The sequence below is a fragment of the Pseudochaenichthys georgianus genome, unplaced genomic scaffold (assembly GCF_902827115.2).
Source record: "Pseudochaenichthys georgianus unplaced genomic scaffold, fPseGeo1.2 scaffold_616_arrow_ctg1, whole genome shotgun sequence".
In the NCBI taxonomy this organism is placed as follows: Eukaryota; Metazoa; Chordata; class Actinopteri; order Perciformes; family Channichthyidae; genus Pseudochaenichthys; species Pseudochaenichthys georgianus.
In genome coordinates this window covers 18,031-36,552 of record NW_027263174.1, presented here as the reverse complement: position 1 = coordinate 36,552, position 18,522 = coordinate 18,031, and the positions used below count along the sequence as shown (strand labels likewise).

The 18,522-nt window shown below is 42.9% G+C and overlaps 3 protein-coding genes across 3 annotated transcripts; 2 read left to right on the top strand and 1 right to left on the bottom strand.

The window, feature by feature from the left end:
* Window positions 1-712: 712 nt before the first annotated feature.
* LOC117443454 (insulin-like) lies at window positions 713-1,392 on the bottom strand. Its single transcript, XM_034079438.2, has 2 exons — window positions 1,209-1,392; window positions 713-861 (listed from the first exon to the last, which is right to left on the bottom strand). The coding sequence occupies exons 1-2, from the start codon at window positions 1,390-1,392 to the stop codon at window positions 713-715; spliced, it is 333 nt and encodes a 110-aa protein (XP_033935329.1).
* Window positions 1,393-11,340: 9,948 nt separating this feature from the next.
* Window positions 11,341-11,730, top strand: LOC117443451 (histone H2B 1.2-like). The gene has a single exon (XM_034079436.1). The coding sequence runs from the start codon at window positions 11,347-11,349 to the stop codon at window positions 11,713-11,715; it is 369 nt and encodes a 122-aa protein (XP_033935327.1). The 5' UTR covers window positions 11,341-11,346; the 3' UTR covers window positions 11,716-11,730.
* Window positions 11,731-16,346: 4,616 nt separating this feature from the next.
* On the top strand, window positions 16,347-16,816 carry LOC117443450 (histone H2B 1.2-like). Its single transcript, XM_034079435.2, has one exon. It carries the CDS (start codon window positions 16,366-16,368, stop codon window positions 16,744-16,746), a length of 381 nt encoding a protein of 126 aa, XP_033935326.1. The 5' UTR covers window positions 16,347-16,365; the 3' UTR covers window positions 16,747-16,816.
* Window positions 16,817-18,522: the final 1,706 nt, after the last annotated feature.

Here is an 18,522-nt window from a genome sequence, read left to right as displayed (position 1 = left end):
AAGAGGTAAATATTGTATTTGTACTATTCATTTAACCCCTTTTGTAACGTTAACTCGTCTGATTCATAATACAAACCATACTAAACTAATAATATATAATGTATTATTGAAAGTACTTTTGTATTATTGAAAGTAAACATTTTCAAAATGTTAAAAGCTAGATATTTGTTTTAAAGTAAGCGTCACCTTTTAAAACAAATATTTATTTTGTATTGCATTTAAAACTAATCTAGCTTGTTGTTTTTTATTAGGTATTATACGTATTTACTTTTAGTGCTCATTAATTAATTACATTTTATTTAGTTTTGCTTTTTATGTATTATCCTACCACCTGCAACATTAGCGTGCTGAAGACATTAATGCATTGATACATATTTAAATAATTAGCTTTCATTCATATAATTACATCAGTATTTTTAACCATTTTAAAATACCTCTTGCTTAGATTTTTTGCTATGAAATTGTATAAATAAAGTAATTATATAATATCAATAGTCTACTTCTAATAATTATAAAAGGGTCTATATAACAACAACACAAATATTATAACAATACAATGAAAATGAAGACAGTAATAAAATCACGTTAATAAAAAACCCAGAGTTTTCTTAATTCACAAAACTTTATTTTCTAGGAAAAATAATGTCATCCTTTTCGTGGGGGTGGGGGGGGGGGGTTAGCTGAGATGCTAAGCTAGGCTACACAGAGTGGTTCAGTTGCAGTAGTTCTGCAGGTCGAAGATGTTGCAGGGCTGGTGGCAGCACTGCTCCACGATGCCGCGCTTCACCATCAGCTCCATCTGGTCCTTGAAGCCGAACTCTGCCACCTCGTTTTCCCCAGCCGCCTTCGGGGGGAGGAAACCTGGCGGGAAACAGACGAGGGGTCGGGATTTAACCTTTGTGTTCCTGTGACTGTGCAACTTTGATCCCGGTTTGATTTGTTCATAAAGCTTATATCGTCCCAAAAATCTGAGTTAAAATGTCTACGGAGACACACGGAAAATATGTAATAGTACTTAAGATACACAACACCACTACAAAATACACTCAAAACAACTGCTTTCTCATTATAATCCAATCAAATAATACCTTATTCAATAGAAGGCACTTTCTTGAAAGAAATGAGTAACTTAAAACAACTTCAATCCTCACTGCGACTATAGTGCACTTTTTATTTGCAGTGATACAGGATGTGTGTAGCGGTCTCACCCATCAGGGGGTTCACGTCTCTCTTGGGGTTGTAGAAGAAGCCTCGTTCCCCACAGACCAGGTACAGGGCGTCCACCAGGTGAGACCCACACAGGTGCTGAGGGCCCGGAGCGGCCCGGGAGCCCGGCAGAGAGACCAGCACCAGAACCAGCAGGGACACGGACTGGAGCCACAGAGCCGTCATGGTGAAGGAGCTGCACACACACACACACACACACACACACACACACACACACACACACACACACACACACACACACACACACACACACACACACACACACACACACACACACACACACACACACACACACACACACACACACACACACACGTTTCATGTGATATCTGAAAGTATTATTTCTACTTAGGTCTGTTACTACTTTACTGCAGTAACAGACCTGAGCAGTACACAACGTTTTATTATTGAGTACTATATTTAAATTGGTATGAATTCAAATGAATAAGAACTCATATTGGAAAAAAGGCAAAATATCAAAAATATAATTTAAATAAAAATAAAGAAGTAAAGAGATGTGTCTCACCTGTCGAGGAGGAGTAGATGCTGTGATGAAGAAGAAGAGGAGGAGGTGAGCTGTTGGATGTGAGGCAGAGTAGAAGGCCTCCCCTCCTTATATACACCTCAAACCTGCATGTGTGTGTGTGTGTGTGTGTGTGTGTGTGTGTGTGTGTGTGTGTGTGTGTGTGTGTGTGTGTGTGTGTGTGTGTGTGTGTGTGTGTGTGTGTGTGTGTGTGTGAGCAGCACTCAGTTAAACACACACCGTTAATGACCTGTGTGATGTGATCGCCTCTTATTGACGGACACTGAACACCAATCTGCTGCTGAGCTCAGCGACTCAACCGCGGATTACACGTTTCATATTTCATATTAATCGTGTATATAACTCTGTGTCCGTCGAGCACGACATTCATTTATTTGGAGTTCATTTATTTGAGCAGAAGTCAACTATTTCCAAAACGTTGGAACAACATCTATAGTTTTACTGGATTTTTTAATTTATTTCATATTTAATTTATTTATATTAGCCGTCAATGCAACTGTTATAAAACTATATATCCTACAAATCAAAACAATAGAACTATAAAAATGTAGTCTTACGCATCCGACCTGGAAAACTGTGCAGCCAATCTTATTTGTTACAGTGTATCGTGCACCAGGTCCTTATTCAGAATTCTTATCAGAATTCTCTGAGTTTTTATCAACTTTGGTTCTTAAAACAGACAAAGTAATTATCGTAGGTGACTTTAATATTCATGTTGACGATGATAAAAATAGCCTTACTGTTGCATTTAACTTTACATTAGATTCTGTTGGTTTCTGTCAGAGTGTAAATAAACCAACCCACTGCTATAATCACACTCTCCACCTTGTTCTGACTTATGGTATTGAAATTGAGCAACTATTAGTCGAACCGCATAATCCTGCTTTATCCGACCATTTCTTAGTAACTTTTGAAGTACTGTTACGAGACTACAAAGCATTAGTCAAAAGCTCCTGCAGCAGAAACCTATCTGTTAGTGCTATAGCCACATTTAAGGAAGAGATTCAACCAATACTTAACTCGATAGCATGTCTGCATGTAAGGGGAGGAAACTTATACAAAATGTACACCACCCCAAATTGATCATGTTGTTGATAGTGCTACAGATGCGCTGCGAATAAAATTAGACTCTGTTGCTCCTTTGAAAAAGAAGAAAATAAAACAACATAGATTAGCTCCATGGCATAATGCCGAAACCCGCAAAATAAAGCAAAAGTCTAGACAACTTGAAAGGATATGGCGTTCCACTAAACTTGAAGAATCTCGTTTAATTTGGCATATTACTCTCAATGAATATAAGAAAGCACTGCGTAAAGCGAGAGCAGCTACTACTCTTCATTAATAGATGAGAATAAGAATAATGCAAGATTTCTTTTCAGCACTGTAGCCAGGCTGACAGAGAGCCACAGCTCGATTGAGCCTTCTATTCCCTTAGCACTCAGTAGTAATGATTTTATGTGCTTTTTTAACGATAACATTGTTACTCTTAGAAACAAAATTAATGACCTCTTGCCTTCGACCAGTATAGTGTTATCAACAGCTCCCGGAATCGTAAGTTCTAATATTACACTAGATAGTAAACTAGAATGCTTTTCAGCCATAAACCTTGAACAATTAAATTCAATGATTCTCTCTTCTAAACCATCAACGTGCATGTTAGACCCAATTCCAACTAAGCTGTTGAAGGAAGTTTTTCCATTAATTAGCACTTCTTTATTCAATATTATGAATATGTCTTTATTATCAGGCTATGTTCCACAATCATTCAAAGTAGCAGTGATAAAACCGCTTCTTAAAAAGCACAACCTCGATCCAGAGGTTTTAGCCAACTATAGACCTATTTCTAATCTTCCGTTCCTCTCAAAGATTCTTGAGAAAGCGGTCGCAAAACAGTTGTGTGATTACTTAAAAAACAATGATTTATCTGAAGACTTTCAGTCTGGCTTTAGAACACATCATAGCACAGAGACAGCTCTGGTTAAAGTCACAGATGACATTCTAATAGCCTCAGACACGGGACTTGTCTCTATTCTTGTTTTGCTCGATCTCAGTGCTGCATTTGATACTATCGACCATGACATCCTATTGCAAAGACTAGAGCACTTAGTTGGCATACAGGGAACTGCTTTAGGCTGGTTTAGGTCCTATCTATCTGAACGCTCTCAGTTTGTACGTGTCAACGATGAATCTTCCACGCAAACCAAAGTTAGCCATGGAGTGCCACAGGGCTCAGTGCTCGGACCTATTTTGTTCACATTATATTTGCTTCCGTTAGGCAATATTATAAGGAATCATTCTGTAAACTTTCATTGTTATGCGGATGATACTCAACTATATTTATCAATCAAGCCTGATGAAATTAATCATCTAAATAAAATTCAAGACTGCCTTAAGGACTTAAAAACGTGGATAACCTTAAACTTTTTGATGTTAAACACGACCAAAACTGAAGTTATTGTACTTGGCCAGAAGAATCTATGAAACAAATTATCTAAAGATATACTAACTATGGATGGCATTAATCTGGCCTCCAGTGAGACTGTAAGGAATCTTGGTGTTATATTTGATCAGGATTTATCCTTTAACGCCCACATAAAATCAATTTCAAGGACCGCCTATTTCTATCTACGTAACATTGCAAAAATCAGGCATATCTTGCCTCAAAACGATGCAGAGAAACTAGTCCATGCATTTGTTACTTCTAGGCTGGATTATTGTAACTCTTTATTATCAGGGAGTACCAAGAAGTCAGTCAAGTCGCTTCAGCTGATTCAAAATGCTGTGTGTCCTGGATCGCGAGCGCTGGATCTTGAGCCGTGGCTGTGGTCCTGGATCATCGGTCCTGGATGGATATCCTCGTGGATTCATCTTCCTATTATACACACATGCATTTCCAAACATTTGGACTACCTATGTTGCAAATGTATTATCTTTTCAATTTACACACGGCATCTATTGCACGTCTGTCCGTCCTGGGAGAGGGATCCCTCCTCTGCTGCTCTCCCTGAGGTTTCTCCCATGTTCCCCTTTAAACTGTGGGTTTTCTCTGGAAGTTTTTCCTTGTACGATGTGAGGGTCTGAGGACAGAGGGTGTCGTATTGTCATACTGATATTCTGTACACACTGTGAAGACCACTGAGACAAATGTAACATTTGTGATATTGGGCTATATAAATAAACATTGATTGATTGATTGATCATTGATTGAGTACTTCTACTTTTACTCAAGAACAAGATCTGAGTACTTCTACTTTTACTCAAGTACAAGATCTGAGTACTTCTACTTTGACTCAAGTACAAGACCTGAGTACTTCTACCTTTACTGTCAGTATTCAGTAATACTGACTGGTGTTCCAGTCTATGTGTGGGGGGTCTGCAGGTCCATTAGTACAGATATATTATCATATAATAATAACGTTATATTTTACAAGACATTTAGTAATCTTGTCTGCATGAGAGATTTTACTTGAGTGAAAATGTACTATTCATGTTGTTCAACTTGACAGATAAACCACATTCTCTGACATCTTTAAACTAACATTGAGGTTTGAATATTCCTCAAAGTGTTTTTCTGGATTCAACGCTAGGAGGAAATACAAGTTAAAATGATATGTATCTCTGAGGACGAAGATTAGCACATTCGGTTTGTGGGAGATTTGAGACGAGACGCTGATTTCTGAGAAAGAGACTCTTCCGTCATGAACAGTTTGAGGTGTTGACGCTCGTCACGGTTAATTGGGTGTTCTCTAAGTGACGAACACACAACGTCAGCGAACCCGAGGCTCCATTAAACTCCAAGCACTCTGCGGTCACGTCGTTATCGTCCATCATCGCCGAGAAACAAGGGAAATACTCTGCAGCTAAAAGAAAGTATTCATGGTCCGGTGAATATTTATCTTCCATTACACGTCTTCCTTCAGATTGGTGGAGGGAAAACATCCATTTGCAGATTCAGGAGTTTATTTGACTAACTTAGTGTTTCTACATTTCTTCTAAGACTCAATAGCCCTCCAATTGGTACATATTGTACTCTAACGTATATAATTGTACACAGAACATTTTAACAAATCATGAAATAACATTAAAAAAGGAACCACAAGTTGTATATGCATGTATATGTTCACTGTCTGTAAATATCAGAGGTAGTAGAAGTACTCAGATCTTATACTTGAGTAAAAGTAGAAGTACTCAGATCTTGTAGTCAAAGTAGAAGTACTCAGATCTTGTACTTGAGTAGAAGTACTCAGATCTTGTACTTGAGTAACAGTAGAAGTACTCAGATATTGTACTTGTGTAAAAGTGGAAGTACTCAGATCTTGTACTTGAGTAACAGTAGAAGTACTCAGATATTGTACTTGTGTAAAAGTGGAAGTACTCAGATCTTGTACTTGAGTAAAAGTAGAAGTACTCAGATCTTGTACTTGAGTAACAGTAGAAGTACTCAGATCGTGTACTTGAGTAAAAGTAGAAGTACTCACGTCTTGTACTTGAGTAAAAGTAGAAGTACTCAGATCTTGTACTTGAGTAAAAGTAGAAGTACCAGAGTGTAGGAATACTCTGTTACAGTAAAAGTATTCAAAATGTTCCTCAAGTGAAAGTAGAAAGTATTCTCATCTAAATATAGTGAAAGACAGTAAAAGTAGTCGTTGTGCAGATTGGTCCATTTCAGAATAATATATATATATGTTTTATAATGATTGATCATGAAAGTGTTCTCAAAGCTGGTGAAGGTGCAGCTAGTCTGAAGTACTTTGTAGACTGCAGGGTAGCTGGTGAAGGTGCAGCTAGTCTGAAGTACTTTGTAGACTGCAGGGTAGCTGGTGAAGGTGCAGCTAGTCTGAAGTACTTTGTAGACTGCAGGGTAGCTGGTGAAGGTGCAGCTAGTCTGAAGTACTTTGTAGACTGCAGGGTAGCTGGTGGATTTACTCCAGGTGGAACTAAAGTCTGATTCAACACTTGGTTAGATTTCACATCATTCATCGACATCTGTGAAGGATTAAAAGTACACTGTAGCAGATCAAGGAAATACTCAAGTAAAGTATAAGTACATACAAATGTAAGTTAAGTAAGTCCATGAGTTAATCTTCTTATATACTTCCCATCTCTGAAAAGTTGATGAATTAATACAAGTTTTAGTCAATAACTGATGACATACTGAAGCTTGTGTCTTCTAAAAAAAGTGAATGAAAATGACAAAGAAAAAAGTGGAAAAGTTTGAGTGCAATCGACAGAAGATAAAGTGGAAAGGGAAACTCCATTGGGAGGAGATGCAGAACAATTTAACAAATCCAAAAAAACACTAGAAATGTGTAGGTTTTTCCTCTCAGGTGTGAAAGTAGATTATGGATCAAATATTTAGTGAATAAATGATGACACATAAAGTGAATGGCTGCTAAAAAATATCGCTACAGTTTGAGTGGAACAAATAAGGCCAACATTTTAAATGTAAACATCGCAAATAAAGGAACATTTTAATAATAATAATAATACATTACATTTATAAAGCGCTTCTCCTGGTGCTCAAAGCGCTTACAAGCAAGTAAAACAAAATAACAACAAAAGTAGAAAGTGCTAGGAGGAATCAGGGCAAGGGGTTAGTGGACTAGGAGTTGAAGGCAAGAGTGAAAAGGTGAGTTTTGAGGGGTTGTTGGAATGATGTGAGAGTTGGCGGATCTGACGTGGCTGGGGGGGGTTCCAGAGTGTGGGGGGGGGGGGGGGGGGGTTCCAGAGTGTGGGGGGGGGGGGTTCCAGAGTGTGGGGGGAGGGTTCCAGAGTGTGGGGGGGGGGGGGTTCCAGAGTGTGGGGAGGGGGTTCCAGAGTGTGGGGGGAGGGGGTTTCAGAGTGTGGGGGAGGGGGTTCCAGAGTGTGGGGGGAGGGGGTTTCAGAGTGTGGGGGAGGGGGTTCCAGAGTGTGGGGGGGGGGTTCCAGAGTGTGGGGGGAGGGGGTTCCAGAGTGTGGGGGGAGGGTTCCAGAGTGTGGGGGGGGGGGTTCCAGAGTGTGAGGGGGGGGGGGGTCCAGAGTGTGGGGCGAGGGGGCTGCGAAGGCCCTGTCCCCCCAGGTCCGGAGCTTTGTCCTGATGGGCTGCAGTAGGTTAGCTTCAGCAGACCTGAGGCCACGGGTGGGGGGGTGTCGTTGGATGAGGTCCCAGAGGTTGGGGTGGGGGGGGTGTCGTTGGATGAGGTCCCAGAGGTTGGGGGGGGGGTGTCGTTGGATGAGGTCCCAGAGGTTGGGGGGGGGGGTGTCGTTGGATGAGGTCCCAGAGGTTGGGGGGGGGGGGTCGTTGGATGAGGCCCCAGAGGTTGGGGGGGGTGTCGTTGGATGAGGTCCCAGAGGTTGGGGGGGGGTGTCGTTGGATGAGGTCCCAGAGGTTGGGGGGGGGTGTCGTTGGATGAGGTCCCAGAGGTTGGGGGGGGTGTCGTTGGATGAGGTCCCAGAGGTTGGGGGGGGGTGTCGTTGGATGAGGTCCCAGAGGTTGGGGGGGGTGTCGTTGGATGAGGTCCCAGAGGTTGGGGGGGGTGTCGTTGGATGAGGTCCCAGAGGTTGGGGGGGGGTGTCGTTGGATGAGGTCCCAGAGGTTGGGGGGGGTGTCGTTGGATGAGGTCCCGGAGGTTGGGGGGGGGGCTATGTTTTGGAACATTTGTTTTGAACACCTGCATCGTTTCTCAAGCTGCAGAGCATTTCTCCTCATAATCAAATCTGTGGGGCCGCTGAGCGCGTTTGAACCGGTCGGTCACCGTGGGAATCAGTCTGTAACCCTCCTATCGTCATAGTTTCCCCCCTTACTTTGGTCATGTGACCGGTCCTGTTTGAACTGCTTTTACATTAACACAAAAAACATTAATCATCACCACATTTCATTAAACACCCTTTCAAACTGTTGTATCAGGATACTGGTACACACGGAGACCAGCAGCACATACACAAAGAACAGACACTGAGCATGGTGAGCCAGGTGTGGTCCAGGTGGGGGGATGGGCACATAAGGGGGGGGACACATCTAGAGTGTGCGTGTGTGTGTGTGTGTGTGTGTGTGTGTGTGTGTGTGTGTGTGTGTGTGTGTGTGTGTGTGTGTGTGTGTGTGTGTGTGTGTGCGTGTGCGTGCGTGTGTGTGCGTGTGTGCGTGCGTGTGTGTGTGTGTGTGTGTGTGTGTGTGTGTGTGTGTGTGTGTGTGTGTGTGTGTGTGTGTGTGTTATCTGATCCGGATGGTCACTAATTCCATGTCTTTATGGACCGGGACACCATGATGTTACAAAGTTGACTAAATCATCCAGAACTCAATGGAAGTGTGATCAGCATGTGTAGATGTTCAAAGTTCCAGTGAAGGATGGCATGAAGCCGTGATGCAGTCGAATGTAAAACTAAAAGTTATGATTGGTGAAAGTAGTAAATCGGTCAGATTTGAGACGACGGGAGGGTTAAAGGAATTCTGCTTTAAAAACATGTATTTGATCTGTCCGTTAAAACAGTTTGAGAGCCTTTCGCTGCAGCTGCAGATGGCCTGTTAGTCCGAGCCCGCCCTCCCCGCTCCGGTGCTTCGGAGAAACCAGTACATGGTCTGGATGACGTGGGTCCGACAGAGCGTGCGACGGGGTCAGGAGGTCAGCGCATCATGTTTGTCCCCGTCTATTAAGACATGTTGGACAGCTTCCGGTTAATTACAGTCGCGTTTGTTTAGTCCTGGGTGTCCTATTCTTAAACGTGTGACGAGCCCCCCCCCGTCTCCTGCTCCATCTGCCACCTGCCACGTGGTTATGAAAGCTGCATGATGTGGACCTGTGTCACTGAGGTCCCAGTGTTCTTGTGTTTATAATCTATTACAATAGTTGTAACCTCCGCTATATCTAAGAGTGTCTCGTTGATAATCGGTGGTGGCCAAACGGAAAAGTGAAATACCGTCACCTAATGTTTCTGAATGTGATGACATTCAGAAACACCACATTTACCGATGAAAATCATAAAGAATATAAAAGATTTTAATTTGCCTTTCTTCACAATCTTTACGTTGTTCTCATAAATACTAAAAATGTTGGTTTATTTAAATATAATTAAGTAATACATTGTGTCATTTAGTCGTCCTATATAATGTCCTTATACTCTCTCTCTCTCTCTCTCTCTCTCTCTCTCTCTCTCTCTCTCTCACACAAAGACGCTCCTCCTTGAGGATGACCGCTTGCGTAAAAAAATAATATTTTTTTAATATTTATTTATAAATAATAAACACATTTGAAAAGTAGGGGGGACACAAACGGGATTTTGAAAAGGACATGTCCCCCCTGTCCCCAGTGGAAATTACGCCCATGTGCACATGGCACATGACATGTGTTCTCTGCTTTCATCCTAGCACTAGGAGCAGTGGGCAGCTATTGTACAGCGCCCGGGGAGCAATGGGTGGGGGGGTGTCCGGTGCCTTGCTCAAGGGCACCACAGCAGGGCAGGAGGTGAACTGGGACCTCTCCAAGTAGCAGTCCACACTCCATACTTTAGGTCTGGTCAGGGACTTGAACCGGCGACCCTACGGCTCACAGTCCAAGCCCCTACTTTGGCATGAAATAGCTTAATGTTTAGTTTTCGGAAATATTGAATATTGCCGCTGCTAAAGAGTGAAGTGCTACCACGTTCAGATTACACATCAGAGGTCGCTTGTTAATTAAAATACACGTTAAAAACAGTAAAATTGTCTTTTAGTTGTATGCATTTATTTGGTATATTGTTTTCATTATTTACTTAAAGGTGGGGTAGGTAAGTTTCAGGAACCGGCTCGAGATACACTTTTTGTTATATTCCATGGAATGCTCTTAACATCCCGATTGCAATGAATATCTGAAGTGCTTAAAAAAATTAAAAAATGTCATCTGTAGAAGCCGTAATACTGTAGAAAGTACAACCAATCCGTTTAGCCGGGTCGGCTAAAGTAACTGGATGGCCTCCCTGCCTGTCAGCCTTCCATCGGGGCACAAACTTCTCTCCTGCCCTCATTGGTCATGTGCGTGTTCGTGTGTGTTGGGGGAGGGGCTCTGGGAGGAAGTGGCAGATTTTCTCCGGTTGTGTATTTTCAAATTCTAGCGATCTCGAGCCGGTTTCTCAAACTTACCTACCCCACCTTTAATGTTTTTTTTATATATATGTTGTTTATTTTATAGTTCTATTTTGGACCACCCGTTTTAAATTGGTATTTTAATCTTCATTGTTTAAGTCTATGCAATGATGTGAATACAAATTGCAAAGTTTCAGGATTAGTGATTCTTAATACCAAAAACGTTATATAGTTATCCAACATTATTATATATTTCCAATCTTTAATTCCATATCACATACAAAAAGACAAAACACACATCAATAAATATATATAATATATATTCAATATATATATTAATATATTAACCCTTATAAGGAAAGTAATTGTAGCTTCAAATGTAGAAAAGAAAGAAGTTCCTACGCATGCGCAGTGTTGATCACAAACGACAGCCAATCCTGTGCGAGCAACAGCACAGTGTGATTTGCATCAGGCGAAAAATAAATTGAAGTCCGGAACAGCAGCGAAGTATTCTTTCGGTTAAACCCCAAGAAGAGACATCATGCCTGAAGCAGCCAGCGTGAAAGCGCCCAAGAAGGGCTCCAAGAAAGCCGTCACCAAGACCCCCGGCAAGAAGAGGAGGAAGTCCAGGAAGGAGAGCTACGCCATCTACGTGTACAAAGTGATGAAGCAGGTGCACCCCGACACCGGCATCTCCTCCAAGGCCATGGGCATCATGAACTGCTTCGTGAGCGACATCTTTGAGCGCATCGCCGGGGAGGCCTCCCGCCTGGCTCACTACAACAAGCGCTCCACCATCACCTCCAGGGAGATCCAGACCGCCGTCCGCCTGCTGCTGCCCGGAGAGCTGGCCAAGCACGCCGTGTCTGAGGGCACCAAGGCCGTGACCAAGTACACCAGCTCCAAGTAAACCTGATGGACCGACAACACAACGGCTCTTTTGAGAGCCGCCCACTACTTCTATAGATGTGTTCCTCGGTTCAGAATAAGTGCACACCTTGATGCTTAATCCAAGGACCCTCATCTGAAACCCCTTAAATATGAAATGCATGTTTCTCACATGTTAATAGTTTACTGCGCCTCAGCTCGCCCCACAATGGCTCGGTTAAACCACAACGTATGCATACTTTTAAAAGTAACAAGTATATATAAATATAAAAGCGGGTTTAACTAAATCACATGCTGAGAAAATGTGTTTTCACATTTCTGTATCACTAATTAATACAGACTTGTTTCCCTCTGAAATAAGGCTCTCTAAGTTGTTACTTAGTCAGCTCTAAGGCACTTTGAGCAGGTTCCCCTCAGACTTAAGTGGAAACCCGTTCAGTGTGTTTGCTGGAAGCCATCAGAGACATGTCAGCTCAGAGTTTGAACAACACGCAGGTAACTAGCGCTGGAGGGACCTCGGCTCCTCCTTGCTGCGTCCTTCTACAGCAGGTGTTTCTCCAGAGGTCACGAGGCGCCTCGTTGCACACAGGTCACCTCTTCACCTGCTGTCATGTCTCTTGTGTTGAACTCATCATCCATGTCTAGTTAGATGCAGATCCCCTGGTTCAGTATTAACTCTCTGATGTGAGACAGACCATATCTTTGGATGCACTTTCCGTCCGTCTGACTTTCTGAGCGGCAGAACAAATACACCGTGTATCTGATACTTATGCTGTCAAACATCACTATCACCTAAACAATGTTTCCATTTCTGAAACGACATTATAATTAATTCACCGACGCCATTTTATTTTGTAAGAGCTCAAATATATAGAGTATTAATATATGAATGGAAGCAGTGTTATGCTTCTTTGTCTGTTACTTAGCATATTTAATGTAATCCTTGTTGCCATGGCAGCACAACTTAACTCCGGGTCTGTGTATACCGTGTGCAACTGTTGACATGTCAAAAGCATTAACTGTGGGCTATACAGTATTTACACATTATATATTTTCTGTCTTCTTGTCTTTTTTCAATTGTAAATGTTACTCGGGGTTTTATTACACATGGAGGAACCTCTAATCATCAAAGCTTTAGGATAAAGCCTGCGCGAATTAGATACACAATATGTAAAAGAAACTAAATGTGTTGGAGGATGATGTGGAGGCTGCAGCCTTGGCCCCGCCTCGCAGCCTTCCCGCTGCCCGTCCTCTCTTAGGTCCGCAGTGAATATCTAAACACTGCCGGTCAGACTGCTTCCGCTCATTCGCTTTGAAGGACCCGATCTACCAAGACTCCAAAATGAGTGGACGAGGAAAAGGAGGCAAGTGGATCTGCAAAGGAGCCGCTAAGCGCCACCGCAAAGTGCTCCGTGATAACATCCAGGGCATCACCAAGCCCGCCATCCGCCGTTCCAGCCTGTGTACAACCTGCGGGATAATGACAACATCGTTTTGACTTCATTCAAACTGTGGAATGATTCATTGGCTTTTATAACATGTTTCGGGTGCCTGGTGGGAAGAAGAAGCATTGCATTAGTCTGTGTTGTTAAAGGGGACCTATCATGCTAAATGCACCTTTGTACGTCTTGTATACATGAATATGTGTCCCCGGTGTTCCAGGGAACTCACCAAGTGTCAGAAAACACAACCCTCTCTATTTTCCTCCTTCGCCAAATCTCTAAAAAAGGGGCTGCAACGGATCTGAAAAAAACGGATCCACATTCCAATACTTTTCTACGTCACAAAGAAGTGCTCCGCTTATTGGTCAACTCTCCACCTATCAGGGGAATGAGCCACGGCCACGTGCATTGCCAAACCTCTCATTCGCATATAGGCTATCGGCAGGCTAAATAATCAACACCCCAGTCACATCTGTGTTTGTGCCTGCTCTTGCCAGGATGTCTAAGATAGTTAAACGTTGTGCTGTTGTTGGCTGCAAGACTCGGGACAGGGGACTGCATGCAATGCCATCAGTGGAAAAAGAAATGAATCTGTGGCTAGACTTCATTTACAAGGGACATGTGCCAGAAGACCACGGAAGATTTCTGTTTGTGTGTTCCAAACATTTTACCACGGACATGTTTATGAACTTGTCTCAAGTCCAACACGGATATGCCTCCAAAGTAATGCTAAACCCGGGATCAATACCAACCATCCGGGACCAGGCCAGTGAGGACACATCCAATTGTGAAGCTGTAAGTTTTTATTTAGCGGTGTTTTTCCTGATAAAGCTATCTAGCTTGTAGCATGTAGCTTCGCCGTATCAATGTCGCCTCAAACCCAAATAGTAATCGGTTAGGTGTTTATATATTTTTGTAGCATTTTATTTTGTACGCTCCGCAGTCTTTGCTTTGTCATTTGAATTATCAGGCATTTGCTAACATGTTCAGACATACTGCCGTAATGGCGATCTGTGTGAAAGCTGTACAGCCACGCCCTAGGCGATAACACAAGTATTTATTCTCCTATTTATTAGTATTTTGTATCCTCTACAATCATATTGAGTAAGTTATAATAACAAACGTAATCTTCTGTAGGCAAGTGCCGTTTTTTCCAGCGTTATATGTAAACGCTTTTGTGATTGTAGTCTGTAAGAACGATCAGATATCATCGATCTGTAAGCTAAGCTACGCTACGCTAATGAGACATGCCGTGTTTTGCAGCGTTATATGTAAAAGCTTTTGTGTGTTTACTTGTTTGCGCACATGAATATAAATGGGGGTGTGTTAGGATACAACACTGTGTATGTATGCGAGGGGGGACACACACCACGAGTAAAACTGAGCTAAAGCCCCGTCGGTCTGTTGTTGTTGACAAGGCCTTACCTCTAGCAACAGGCTAATTAGTGGCTAGCACTCATTACAGTCAGTCTACTGAGCTCAGCCCCTCTCCAACACATCACCTGCATTGAGTCAGAAACACAGCATGCACGTTACGGTTCAAAACTCAGATTGGAAAAGGCTAAGCAAAGAGCTTTGCTAAATAGAGAGCTTTGCTAAATAGAGAGCTTTGCTAAGAAGTTTCAGTTTTTTACATGCATATACTAATCTAAACCACATTTTTTGTTGTGCTTTTTTTTACCATTGCACAGCCCTACGTGGCCAACTTGATGGACCTCATCTTCGACCAAGTCTTTGTGGACCCTGCACCATTATGAGCGACCTGACAGGGAGGAGGTCATCGCCGGGTATGCTACACGGTTCAATTTGGCTGCTGTCTGAACCCAACATCGACATTTCACGGATCAGGAAACTCCCTGCGTATCCTGAGGACAACGCAGGCCGGAATCACCACTCTGATCCTGCGTCCAAGGAAGCCCCAGCACCAGCTCACAAAGCTTCTGTAAAACTATTTAGTGTCATTTATACAAAATACAAGTAGGCTACATTTAGGTTTTTTTGTATGGGTTTTTTTAACCGTTGATTTTGACAATAAAGTTCGAGTTGATATCAAAATGTGTCGTGATTATTCATGTTTGGATGGGTAAAGAATATTCTGATTTCAAAAGCATAAGGTTGTGTGTGTGTGTGTGTGTGTGTGTGTGTGTGTGTGTGTGTGTGTGTGTGTGTGTGTGTGTGGACCTTTTTGTCGTACACATGGGTGTGTTATGCCATTGCTGTGTAGTATATAATAGTACAATGACGTCGTGGCGCAATTTGCACAAAGAAGTCAATAACTGAGCTTTTAAAAACGCATGAAACTACACACATTGCTGACAACTGAGGTGTTGTTGGAGTTATACTTTTTATCATCCAAAGTTATTCAACTTTCCAACGGTTGTTGCACGATGTTGGAAGAAAAGGACTGTAAACTATTAAACGCAATGAGGCCATTGTATATATGCTGAAAATATGAATGTCTCCCTTTATAAATATATATATATATCGCTGTTTTTGCGTTACAAACTGTACACGTTGCATTCTTGCTAATTAGCCAAAATATGAACGGAATAAGGAGCAAGCATCGTAACAGAGTAAAATAAATAGGGACAACAGCTTGTCAGCTAACCATTCAGAAACGTCCTGCTGCAACCGAGATTTTTGCACCTCCACCAAAACCTCCGCTGCTTCAGGGTCAGTTTCTGGATCAAATTGATAATATGCTTGAACACATGCATTGCTCTGAGATGACATGTTTATTCGACACTCGTAATCACAGCAAGCATGGTAACGTGACTCTCGCCGGCTCATGCCTGCTCTTCTGCAGGGGGGCGTGGTCAGCTGCAGGGGGGCGTGGTCAGCTGCTGCTCAGAATTTTCAAAGACGGGCTTGGAATAAAGCGAAAATGAGCGAAACGAGGCATGTCTAAAAAATGATCCGTTTGGTATTTTGAAAAATATAATGTATAAATATACCTTATATAGGTATGGTCATACACTATGTCATTTAAATATAGCATGATAGGTCTTAAGTCAAGTTGGTAAGAGGCATGCTAGCTAAATAACTGAAGAAAACTGCTCCCAGCATTCTTTTCTGCGCATGCTCAGTCCACCTCAGAACACGCTACACCCACCTCGGGAAACGACCAATCCGATGCGAGCAACAGCGCAGTGATATTTGCATACGGTGGATATAAATAGACCGCTCTGCCTTCAGCTCTCACTATCTCCATCAGACCTCAACCTGCAGTCATGCCTGCAGACGCACCCCCCGTCAAAGCGGCCAAGAAGGGCTCCAAGAAAGCCGTCACCAAGACCCCCAGCAAGACCGGCAAGAAGAGGAGGAAGTCCAGGAAGGAGAGCTACGCCATCTACGTGTACAAAGTGATGAAGCAGGTGCACCCCGACACCGGCATCTCCTCCAAGGCCATGGGCATCATGAACTGCTTCGTGAGCGACATCTTTGAGCGCATCGCCGGGGAGGCCTCCCGCCTGGCTCACTACAACAAGCGCTCCACCATCACCTCCAGGGAGATCCAGACCGCCGTCCGCCTGCTGCTGCCCGGAGAGCTGGCCAAGCACGCCGTGTCTGAGGGCACCAAGGCCGTGACCAAGTACACCAGCTCCAAGTAAACCCTGATGGACCAACAACACAACGGCTCTTTTGAGAGCCACCCAACCCGTCCAGAGAGCTCCTCCTGTTCCACTGAAACTACAGAAATGAATGTCTCTCAGGCATGAGAATCACTCACCTTTCGGCAAAATTCGCCGTTTTGAATCCAAAATAGGTCGTTTGTGTGATTCATGTAGATCTGCAATAAAAATATTTTTGGGGTATGGGGGGGGTCTGGGACCGCGAGCTGTTATGTGCCATCATGACACGCATGGTGTTCTTTTTATATATATATTGTAATGCAGCGCGAGCTGTGTGCTCGAGTCTTCCTGCCTGTCGGCTCTGCTGCTCCGCGATGATGGTCTTGCTTCAGCAGCCACATTACCTACGTGTGCGTTCGTTCGTTATTATTAACCGTGCGGTCCGGAGTCACTGTGGCACAGACTGACCGCTGGTGAACAGCTGTTAGAACGGGCCGCTCAGGTGTTCAGAGCAGCGCTCCCTGTCGGAGCGCAGAGCGTGATGTGCACTGAAAAGTTTTTCTGTCGCAATATTATCGTTGAGCTAGCTAGCATACATTGTCACGATCTGCTAACGTTAGCTTTAGCCTTCGTTTTCTAATAGTTCTTTTTCATAGGCGATAAACGGAGGTGGTATAAGTATAGATCTTGTACTTAGTAAAAGTAGAAGTACCAGAGTGGAGGAATACTCTGTTAGTAAAAGTCCTGCATTCAAAATGTTCCTCAAGTGAAAGTAGAAAGTATTCTCATCAAAATATAGTGAAAGTAGTCGTTGTGCAGATTGGTCCATTTCAGAATAATATATATGATATGTTTTATAATGATTGATCATGAAAGTGTTCTCAAAGCTGGTGAAGGTGCAGCTAGTCTGAAGTACTTTGTAGACTGCAGGGTAGCTGGTGGAGGTGCAGCTAGTCTGAAGTACTTTGTAGACTGCAGGGTAGCTGGTGAAGGTGCAGCTAGTCTGAAGTACTTTGTAGACTGCAGGGTAGCTGGTGAAGGTGCAGCTAGTCTGAAGTACTTTGTAGACTGCAGGGTAGCTGGTGGATTTACTCCAGGTGGAACTAAAGTCTGATTCAACACTTGGTTAGATTTCACATCATTCATCCAGATCTGTGAAGTAACTAAAGGTATTAAATACATGTAGTGGAGGAAAAGTACACCATTTACCTCTGAACTGTAGAGGAGAAGAAGAACAAAGTAGCAAAACATTGAAATACTTAAATAAAGTACAAGTATCTCAAAATGGTACCCAAGTAGTACTTGAGTTTATGAACTTAGTTACTTTACACCAGATGCCATAAAGATAGAAAGACTCAGCCTTGCACAGAGGCATGAAAATAGATTTTCATAATTATAAACTGACTGCTACACAATTAAAATAAATGCTTTTATATATTTCTATTAGATGTGACTCTTTAGCGTTTCTGTTATTATTAACACTGCTGCTTTAGTTGTTCTGACTGCTAAAATCCTCTGTTCCTCATTTTAAAGCCGATATTCCGTGGGGTCGGGGGGCTCGGGTCCTTGTCAACTGTTCCATACCTGATGAGTTTGCATCCCTGATAATACTTAGTAAGGAGGTCATAATATGTTTGCCTCATGGCTGAAGTTACGTTTCTCCAGCTCTCCCCAGGTTGGCAAAGAAATGCATCTCAAAATGCATCAGATTGATGCTTTAAAATATGGAATATTCAAAATGTTCTTCCGGGGGAGCATGCCCCCGAACCCCCCAAGAGGGATAATATCCTTCTCACCTTTTTCACCCCTGACCCG

Coding starts and splice junctions, on each gene's coding strand:
- LOC117443454 (XM_034079438.2), bottom strand. CDS start 1,392: ATGACGGCTCTGTGGCTCCAGTCCGTGTCCCTGCTGGTTCTGGTGCTG. Junction 862..1,208: donor AGACGTGAACCCCCTGATGG/GTGAGACCGCTA, acceptor GTTTCCCGCCAG/GTTTCCTCCCCCCGAAGGCG.
- LOC117443451 (XM_034079436.1), top strand. CDS start 11,347: ATGCCTGAAGCAGCCAGCGTGAAAGCGCCCAAGAAGGGCTCCAAGAAA.
- LOC117443450 (XM_034079435.2), top strand. CDS start 16,366: ATGCCTGCAGACGCACCCCCCGTCAAAGCGGCCAAGAAGGGCTCCAAG.